This window comes from Anomalospiza imberbis, chromosome 1 (assembly GCF_031753505.1).
Source record: "Anomalospiza imberbis isolate Cuckoo-Finch-1a 21T00152 chromosome 1, ASM3175350v1, whole genome shotgun sequence".
Taxonomy (NCBI): domain Eukaryota; kingdom Metazoa; phylum Chordata; class Aves; order Passeriformes; family Viduidae; genus Anomalospiza; species Anomalospiza imberbis.
This window is the reverse complement of record NC_089681.1, coordinates 95,834,477-95,845,170: the sequence shown is the minus strand read 5'-3', so window position 1 is coordinate 95,845,170 and position 10,694 is coordinate 95,834,477. Positions and strand designations below refer to the sequence as shown.

Here is a 10,694-nt window from a genome sequence, read left to right as displayed (position 1 = left end):
GTCCAGACGGCGCTTGAGTAGCTCCATCAAGGGAGACTCCACAGCCTTTCTAAGCAATCACACGGGAAAGTAGTTCTTCCTCATGTTCAGGTGGAACTTCCTGTGCACCAGCTCCTGCCCGTTGCCTCCTGTCCTACAGCTTGGCAGCAGGAGCAGAGCCTGGCGCCCGGCCGCCCGTTCCCCGCACTGCGGCTCCCCGCGGTCAGCGCTCTCTGAGCGACCTGCGCTCCACCAGCCACGCGAGCCGGCCACACCGGCCGCGCTGCGTTTACCCCGAGACCCCGCCCCTCCCCTCCCGACGTCACCGGCGTGGCCGTGACGCCGAGAGGGCCCGGGCGGCACCCGGCTGGGCGGCGCGGGGGCGCCCCCAAGATGGCGGACCAGATCCCGCTGCGCCCGGTGCCGCGCAGCGCCCAGCGCAGGGCGGCCTATTACAGCAGCGCCGCCGCGGCGCAGCGGCACAGCAGGTACGGGCAGGGCTGGCGCGGCGGCCACTGCCCCCTTCCTTCCCCTCTTCTTCCCCTGTCCCCAGCCGCGGTCGGGGCGGCGTGCGCCCCTCGCCCAGCTCTACTGCCCTGCGGAGCTCCGGGACCGCCCGCCCGCTCCGCGAGAAGGGGTGGCGGCCCCGCCGTGGGTGGCGGAGGGGGGTGTCGGAAGTCGTTGGTTCTCGCAGGCCTCCGCGGCGGTGGCCGCCTCTCCCGGGCCGCTGTTCCCGTGTCCCGGCGGCGGGGCTGCGGCCGGGACGGGCTGCCGTGGTGGCGGGAGGATGCGCAGGGCGCCCTCGGCCCGGCTGCTCCCGGCTCCAGCCCTGTGCCCGCGGGTGCGGCCTTCGCTCGCCCGGCCCGCAACTCCGCGCAGCTCGGGTCCCTTGCCAGGAGTTCACTTAGGAGCTGGATGCCCGCGGCGGGGGGGCTTGTTTGGGCGTCCTTAGTAATTATGTTGCGAGCTAGTTGTTGAGTGCTAGCATGGACACCATTCCTGAGTGTGGGGATTAAAATAGTTTCAGATTTCCTCAAAAATACACTATTGGGCTTAAACAATTTGGAGAAGACAGTTTAAAGATCTGCCATCAAATTGTTTCCAGGCAAAAATTAAACGTTGCTTTGCTTCCCATTACTCTGAATAATTTCTAGGTATATTCTTGTTGTGAGCATGGAAAAAGTCTGCTCCATAATTTTGCTGTCTTTATTGGCTAGCACTCTTACAGTGGATTATGTGGTTATACTTACTAGTTACAGGTTTCTTTCCTCTTTTGGTTCCTGTATAGCATTATCTGTGGATAGAGGAACTGGAGGGAGCAGTTGTAGGATCTGAAGTAAATGGATTTAATAGGAACAGAATAGTTGGTGCTCTTTTTCTAGTTCAAATACAGTGATAAATCTGTTTCATGATGAATAAAATGTGATAAATCTGTTTCATAATGAATAAGATGTATTTACTTCTTTGTCTGGATGGGATAACTAACAAAAAAGGTAGTTTAAAGCTGTGCAAAATAGGTTAGGCTTACATTATGTTGTCTTGATTTGTAAACTAGATGAAGGGTTTTTTATGAACATTCGCAAGTTTGTAGGACAGTCTGCCATAGTATTAGCCTTCTCCATCTCACTAATACTTGAATGTCTGACAATTTGTTGTAGGTTGGTCCTCTGTCTTGAGGTAGGGCAGTGTCATCATCATTAACCCTATTCCTTAGAGAATTGAATCAGAGAACACTGTCACTGAAATTTGCTTCTCAGTAGGTGTTGTGCTTGGGAATAAAGAGGAGGATTTGGTAGGCAAAAACTTAGTCCAGACTATGAAAGGTACTGGGAGTTCTGTTGTAGGTTAACCAGGAGTGTTCTGGTGATGCTGTAGATGGGATGGCTTGAGTCCATAAGTCAGATGGTTGCACAGGTTAATTGAAAGTGTGTGTGTAGGTGTCATTGTGGTTCTTTAGACAAGCTGTTTAATTGTGGTATTCTATGCAGATTTGGCAAGTTGTAGGAACTAGCAAGGAACTGTCAACTCATTGATTCTTGCCCTCTGTCTTTGATCAACATTGCCCTCCAAAGATAGTGGATTACATTCCTTCCAATTTAGATGACATCTTTCAGAGTTATGATCTTTCCTAATCTGTGTATTTAACATATTGATCTTCCATGAAAGTGATTATCTGTGTTTTTAGTTACTTTTGTGCAGCTTCTTGTAGGTATATAAAAGCTTTAAAAATTGACAGGCTCATTTATTGTGTTTCTTCATTTTTGATCACTTGATTAATAAATTGCTTATCTGAGCTCTGAGAATCAGAATACTTACACCAGCCTCTTCACTCACTTTATTGATTTTATTTTTCTTAATGTGAATTGAGTAGGTTGGTCATTCTCCTTCAAGAATACCTTACCTTGGATTTGTGAGAGCACCTTGGGCAGGTGTCCTATGGACCTGCAGTAAAAACATGGCAATGCTTGTGTGGAGTCTAGCACAGCTGTCTTGTGTAGAGTCAAAGGGGAAATACTGCAGTGCAAATAGTTGAATTGCAACTTGTCAGTCTTATGGCTCTAAGTTTGTAATTGAACTACAGTTTCTGTGTCTTTATGAATGATTCATCCTGCTTTTCTAATCTTTATCTTCAACACAGACTCTGAAGAAGCCTTGCATTCCTGTGGAAACTGCAGCAAAGGTCCCAATGTCAGATACTTATGAGAGTGTTGAAGTGAAGTTACTGAGGTCTCTGATATGCAGAAACCTATCAAGTGCATATATGCTTGAGGATTTTGCCTAAAAGGGTGTAATACATCTCTCTGAAGATGTCTAGAAACAAACACCTATTAAAATATACTGGAGTTGGTATGTTGGGTTTAATCCAGTGCTGTTGTTTCTGGATCTTCAAGACTTTTTGATTTGCTGTGATTTCTTTTTTCAGTGAAGAATTTACAGTCTTTTGGAAGTCTTATGCACACATCCTTAACTTTAGTGTGGTAGTGTTTTTAACTCCAGTTAACTGTACTGCTGCTGTGCAACATCAGTTAATACATATCATCAGTTGCTAACCTTTATTGGCCTTGTAGCTAATTTGTAGGATGACTTCTTTTGCTTGGGCTAAGCAGTCTGTAGGAGTCTTTGTCAGTGTTGCTGTAGCTCACTTTGCAGTGAGGACAAAGATTTTCATATTCAGTGTTTGTCTGTAGTGCACATTGTGCTTTCGAGGTTTATTTAGACAGACTGATAGTGCGTATTTTAAAGCTGGAATATGTTTTCCCACACACACCTAAAGAAACTTTGATAGTATGCACACTTCTGTATAAAATTGTAGCCAGCTAAGAATAGTGAAATGTCCTGAGTTGTACTTTATATACAAATAAACATGACAAGATTAATGTATTTTATATATTCATACTATATGTGTTAAGGCCTGTTAAAAATATATTAAAAATACATATTAAATATTACCTATGGTTCAATGAACACATGCATCCTGTTCTGCTTTTATTTCTGATATTTAAGCACAACTTATTACTTTTGCAGTAGAAATTCAGTCTTTATATTTTCTCTCATCTTTCCCTACCTCAGATGGACAGAGAACTGTTCATGTGTTGCTGTTAACAATTAGGGAAATCTATCTTGGAGGAAAAAGTTGTACACCTTAAAATGAATTTGAAAAATCCTTGCTATTGTTTAGTATATTCAACTTGCATAGTTGTAAAAAGGCTTGGGGAAAAAAGCTGATTGGTTCAGCACTTGTTTCAGCACCTTGTCCTTCAGTTTGAAGGTTGTTATCTACAGGAAAACAATTGCTGCTTTTTGTTTACATGGAGAGGGAGAAAGAGGACCAGAGAACATTCAGGTTCACCTTAAATGTTCAGTGAGGCTTATTCTCATCTGTTTGACTTGTATTTGTTGTCATCAACCGCAGAGTAATCAACTGCTGACCAAAGGAGGAAGTTGACTGTGCTGTCATGTGAGGTTGGTGGCAGGAAAACAAGAAGCCTGGTGGAATTTTGAGGCTGATAAGGAACTAAACAGTAGTCAGCTATCATTTATCCATAAACAAAATACCTGGTTTATTCAGGTGTTCTATGCTTGCTGCTGACAGTGCATGATTCTGTTTGGCCTAATAGGGCTGAGGTTAGAGGTGTTGGGACTCCTGAGCTGGTACCAGAAAATCACATCTTTCCAGCTCTCCCTTATGTGACATAAATTCACTTGCACTCCAGATATTCATAAAGGTGTCATGAAAGATATCCAGTCACTGGAAGGAATACCTTGCATGCTTGTTCGTGGTGTGGGCGAGAGTAGTGTATGAATGGCACAGCTGGATATATTAAGTGGTTGTTGTAGGGCAAGTTGCGGAGCAGATCAACAGCTGCTGCTTGTCTCTGCAGTTTGCCACTGCTGGAGCAACTCTGTTTTGAGGCAACTGACTATACTGTTATTTTGGAATTATTTTATGTCATTAGCAAATAAGAGAATTGCACAAAAAGAAAAAATGAACCAAATAATACGAAAATGTGTCTTTTGTTCAGGTAAATGTAGGATACTTGTTGCTTAACAATTTGTGAACTGTAGCTTATTTAATGTGAAGTATGTATAATAGAAAAAAAATGAAATCTGTTCCAGACAAAAGGGAATGGAAGTCTGCAGAGCTTGAAGTTCAATGAAAATTCACATGGTTCCCTGATACTTACAAATCTCAAACCTGTTTTTGTAGTACACAGAAAATAATATTATTTAATGTAGTAATACTGTTCTAATGCTTTTGATTTGAATAAAAGCTGTTCCCAGCAATCTTGTAGTCATTTTGGTTATGATTTCTTAGAGTGTTTGGCTAGGTTCCACACTGAACCACCAGAAAAGAGATAAAAATTGTCAATAGATAATAGTCAAGGCATGTACTGTAATTCTGTGGGATTTTTCATTTCTGACATAATCTGATGTGGGCTTTGTTAAAATACCTTTATTTTCCTGCTGCCTTTCAGTTGTTTGTTAGAATGTGTTCTAAACGGCATTGTCTAAACGACAATGTGATTATCAGTGTAGATATTATTCTTCGTATTCCAGTGGTTTTTGATATTTCATGTGTAATAACTAAGAATAATGTTCCCAAATAACTAAAGATATTATTTGGTGAGACCATGTACCAATCAACACTTTTAGGACCTAACATCTCTTGTAGAATGCCGTTCACTGAAAGTTAATGACTTCTGTTGTTATAAATGTGGGTCTGGAAGGCCTTGCAAAATGTCCATAATTGTTCAAAACCCCCAAATACTGGTACATATCAGTGGAGTTTACCCATTGAGTGGGCAGTGATATTTGGTACTTTGTACAGTTTGTGAAATGCTGCTAGTTCCTATGAATCTCCTTCCCTGGGTATTTCTGAACGTTAAGAACAAAAGTTCTTACAGTATCTGGGTAAAGTTATACAGGTTTCAGTTTCATCTTCTCCCCAACACACCTGTTAATTGAATGGCTCTACATGTTTCATCCTGAAAAAGAGCTTGAAAATGATGGATGAGGCTGAATGACTGACAATATTGGCATTAATTTGAATTTTAATATTGTTTCTGTGATAAAAATTTCCAAAGATGGAACTGAATTCACTTTTGAACATCTGTGTTTTAAAATTGCTTTTGCAAAGTGACAGTAACTTTTTCCAACATCTGTTGTTTGACCAGAAGCAATAACTTGTTAAATCCGGGATCATAAACTGTAAATATCTATGGTTTTGCTAGGGTTTGTTTGGTTTTTTTTTGAGGAAATAGCATTGTTAATGCTACTCATTCTGCTACTCTGGACATGATCACAGAAACTCCTGGAAGTTAAGCAGCTGTGGGAGTGTGTGGGAGTGGGTACTGCTTATTAATTCTCCATACTGGCACACCTGCACTTCCTTGTGGACAAAACTCCTAACATCATCCTGGTTCCTGTGGTGCTTCCTTTAAATCAGAGCTCCTGTCTTGTGTTGTTTTTCCTCCATGACAAGCAAACAGGAATGGCAGCAAAATGGATGCACCATTACAAATGAGTCTTCTGTCTCTGTAGGACAGAAATCTTTGCTGGAGGTAGCAACTCAGAGTGAGATGTATCGGTAGTTACTGTGATGCCAAAAGCTGCAAATGTTGCAGGTTCCTTTGATACTTGCTAGAAATGTCATGAACTCTTAACAACTAAGTATGTTATTCCTGGGAAGTGTTTCAAGCTACAGGTGCTGATATGTAGATGTTGTAGTGTATTGGGGATGAGAACACATTAAATTACTCAGCTGTATATTATGCTGATGTATTCAAATATATCTATTCATTACAATACACCTCTGTTTTTTGTTTCAGCATAAGGAGGAAAGGATCAAATGTGGCGTAAAGAAATTGCACTAGAATAGTCCTTAGTAGAGTTGTCTGTACTTTTATGCCATTCTTGCGAAGTGGATCAATTATGTATGTCCATTGTTCTTTTCCAGGAGAACTCTTACCCCTCCCTTTTTTATAGACTTCACCTGAAATTCAAAGTGTTTGTCTCTTTTTCATTAAAAAAAATTAAACATTGATGTCACTGTCTTGCAGGACTTACTGTCCTTTGTTTATTAGCCTTTCCTGGATTGTGGTTTTGGACAGATTCATCCCTGTTATTTGGAACTATGTCACTGAGTGACTTTTAGGCTTAGTCTTAGATCCCATCTCTGAATTCTGATGCTTCCAACAAGATGGTTTGTGTGGCAACTTTGTACTTGCGATGCTGTATTTGTGTAACAGTGTTTGAGTTGGGTCTGTTTTCAAGATTGCAAGTTATGGAGAAACTAGTTCTCTAGTTTTTAGAAAAAGGAGTAGTTTATGTATTCCCATTCCTGGACATTTTGGGGTTTTTTGGGTTTTTTTGGGGTTTTTTTGTTTTGGTTTTTTTTTTTTTTGGTTTTTTTTTTTTCTTTGCTAAAGACTTTATTTATAGGTTAATACTGCTGGTTGGGACTGACTCCCATTTTAGGATAGGTGCAGATTCTAAGACTTCTGCCTGGGACAAAGGTACAAGGAGTTTGCTGTATAAGTCTTGAAAAATAGTCTTGCCATATGTGAATATTTTCAGACCTTTTATGCAGTGTGTGTTGCCATTGTTAGGTTCTATGACTTTTACTTTTCATAGCAAAGTTTAATGATTTAATGATACAGGTAACCATATGACATGTATATAAAGTTGTTCAAATTAGCAAGTGTAAAATAATTTTACAAACAATGAGACTTTGATTGGCGCCATACCTGAGAAGCAGTTTGTCTTATTTTAACTGCAGACACAAATTTAGATGATGTACAAACCTTAGGTGATTTTAGTAAAAAAGTGATTTTTAATTGCAGTTCTTTAACTTGACATTATGTAGAACTGGGCATTTGGAAAAAGTTGTCTTGATGTTTTTCTGTTCACTAGTAATGGTCTTTCATACCAAGATAAGTTTACTGAAAGTCATAATTTTTAGCACAGTTATTCTTACAGTAACTCTCCTGAAGTGTTTTAATTTTTGGGCAAAAAAAAAGTTTGAGAACTTCAAATTACTATTGCAGGTGTTACTATTGTTCGCATAAGCACAAGTGACTGCATGTTTAAGCTATTATTTTTGCATGCCTTCCGGGTCTGTACCTATAGTATCTAAATACAGTGATTTATATTATAGGGCAGGCATTTGGATTGCTAAGAAGAGGGAGAGAAAACAATTGATTGGGCTACAATGTCAATAACAATAGCCAGTGACAGTGATAAAATGGCCCCGTTGTTCTGATCAATGACATACCTGACTAATTAAAAAAGGGTTCTGCTGAATGTAGATGATGTTTCCTAAGGTCCTACTGTGTACTTGGGCATTTCTGTATCTATTTGTTAAATACAGAGACTCACTCATCTTGTCATGGGTTGAAAAAGATTTTGTGTTAAGGTATACATTGCGCTTTGTAAGTTGAGCAAGAGGTAATAAGGATGGGTGCCTTTTATCATGGAGGCTCCATTACATATCTTCTCAATTTGCTTCTTCTGTATATTGTTCTAGTAAGAAAGTGTGATGTAGGAGAAAGAAAAGGCAAATAGCGTTCAGAATATTTGATTGTTGTATGGTGGAACCTGTAGTTTTAGTATCTGTTTTAAGCAATTTTTTAAAGCTACTGATGAAAGGGAGTTGCTGTGGTGCTAAGTTTCTATTATGCTTGTAGACCTTTATCTCGGCAGATGTTAAGGGTTTTCCCCTTAGTTCTGCAAGGCTGAATATACCAGGTGGTTTTTTTTTGTTTTGTTTTGTTTTGGTTTTTTTTTGTTTGGTTTTGGGGTGGGATGTTCAACGCTACAAATATCCAGCATCCTTAAAAGCTGTTAGTATTAACTGTGGTTACTCCATAAAAATTTGTAATAGCATTATTTTGTATGAGTGTCTGATTATTTTTTTTTTTAGATCAGGACCTGTGTTCAGAGACTTCCCAAGTAACACTGATTAGGGTGTTATACTTGCATGAGAGGCACAGCTGAAGCTGAATAGGGACAAGTTCTAAACAATTTTAAAAATTTCTGAAATATCTTTTCTGTGTTTTTTGGGAAGAGGTTGAAGGAAATTATTTAAATTTCACGCATTTATCTGTAGAAGATTCTTCCATTTTCAACTTCCATTGTAATCTAGGAACAGTATGATTGCTTTGTAATTTAACAGAATTTACTGCTGTGTGAAGCATAGAGGGGTTTGAAATTAGAGGAAAAAAATGTAATTTTTAATTCTTAGAAACACGGGGTAATATTTGAGGAAAATAAGTATTTGCAACTTGATTTTTCTTGGGTAACTTCTAGCAAAGCAATTTGTTTTATGGATACACTGGTTATTTGTTTAGGAGGAAAGGTTACATGAAACTATATTGTATAGTTATAAACATGGTTATGGATGAATGTGCCTTGATTGATAAAATCTGTCAGCTGCAGTTTCTTGGGATTTTTTTCTTCATTAGAGGACATGATCGGGACAGTTTTGTCATTGATACAGGCAGTCTACAGCAGTTGCTGATTTGGTGGTTCATCCTTTAAGAAACAATTTTTGCTCTTTGTATGGGTATGCCTGTCACTTCATTTTTTTTTTCTCCTGCTGCTTCTCAACAATTTGGCAGATTCCTCCTTTATCCTCAGACTTGGAAAGTGTTCACATAGGTTGATGTCCTGGTTTAGGGGACAAAAACATCAAAAAAGCCTAGGCACCAGAAACACATGAAGGCCTCCACCCTGAGAGACATTATGAATTCAAGCAACATGGCTACTGACTGCTTTATCCCAATACAGAGTAAGCACAACCAAAATGCAATCAGTACAGGATTTTTCACTTTCTTGAGCCCACATTGGGTGCCAGAAATTGTATTTGTCCTGGTTTAGGTTAAATTTGGGAGAAAACCTCCAAAGGAGTTTCCTCTAGAAAGCAAATTCAAGGAGCCCCTCCCCTAACTGGTTCAGGAAAAAGATTTTCTTGGAGAAAAGTGGAAAAGCCCTGTTTATTTAACAGGCAAAGCACAAAAAATGAAAAATATTAAACAATAAAGCCTCTTGCCTCTCTAAAAGAGAAGTCAAACTCAGAAAAGTCCCCTCCGTGGGTTGCAGCTTGGCTCACTCAGTCTCTTACCAGTCCCCCTGGCCCTGGAAACGCCGCGGCCCAGACCCGGCCCAGTGGGTCACAGGTGCGAGCTGCCAGTGCTCCTCTAGGTGTTCAGTCCAGAGCAGGTTTAAACAGGTCCAAGAAAAAGAAAAAAACACAGTCCAGGGAACTTCTTTGCCTCAGCTAGCGAAAAAATAACTAAAAGCAAAGGAGAGCTCTGTCCCGCTGTCTGTCCATCCATCCCCAGACAACACAGTCCCAGAGCAGGAATGTGGAGAAGTGATTGCAGTTTCTGATAACAAACTCCATTCTTCTTTTTTCCCCCCTCTTTGCTCTCAGAGCAAGTCTTAAAGGTGCAAAACTTATATCTGGGTAAAACAAATGGAGATACGAGCATCATAAAGTCACTCCAGGACAACTGGAGGTAGAAGATAGGGTATGAGTGAGACAGATTGTGCATCTTCCTCTGCCCATGATGGGAAGCAGAGGGAGTCCTGTGGCTGCCCAGCCACTCAGCCAAATGGCCAGCTCTCGGCAGGATGGGAATAGTCACAGCATTGGGAGGCAGTAGCTCAGCTAGTCTTTCTCAGCTTTTTTACTTAAGACTTTCCACTGCAGCCTCTCTTCCATGCTACTCTGCATCCCACAATAATCTCCTGGGTCCAATTCATGCATAGACTCATGACCATGCGTTCTTTTTTCCTCCCTCACTAGGTTTGAGAAATACTGCTTTAATACATCAGCTTTGTTTTCCTTCTTGTGAATGATGGTCTATAGCAAAAGCGATAGGTGATGAGGAACAAATATTTATGCAGGATCTGACACAGTGCTTATACCTGGGTCTTTTAATCAAGCAGATAAAAAAACCCTCTTCATAAGTACTGCTTCTACATTTGTTGAGTGGCTAAAATCAGAAAAGCATGCAGTCACAATTGCCCTCTGTCTTGCACCTTCCTGCTGCGCCCTTGAATATTGCTCTTTTAGAATAATGGAAAGCTGGCAGGAAACACAGAAGTTATTATGGACCTGAATAGTTAGCCAAGTTAGATTTAAATAACTTATAATGGCTTCCATTACCTGTTATGGTACCTATAAAATTCTGCATCTGCATCTAATCTGG

General features: G+C 40.5%; 1 protein-coding gene across 2 annotated transcripts in view; it reads left to right on the top strand.

Moving 5' to 3' along the window:
- The first annotated feature begins 312 nt into the window (after positions 1-312).
- Positions 313-10,694, top strand: part of ATP9B (ATPase phospholipid transporting 9B (putative)) — a 155,126-nt gene continuing 144,744 nt past the window's right edge. For both annotated transcript variants that reach the window (XM_068200836.1, XM_068200828.1), the window contains exon 1: positions 313-467. In XM_068200836.1, the coding sequence (XP_068056937.1) occupies positions 373-467 (95 nt within the window). In that variant the 5' untranslated portion in view covers positions 313-372. The remainder of the gene's footprint in view (positions 468-10,694) is intronic.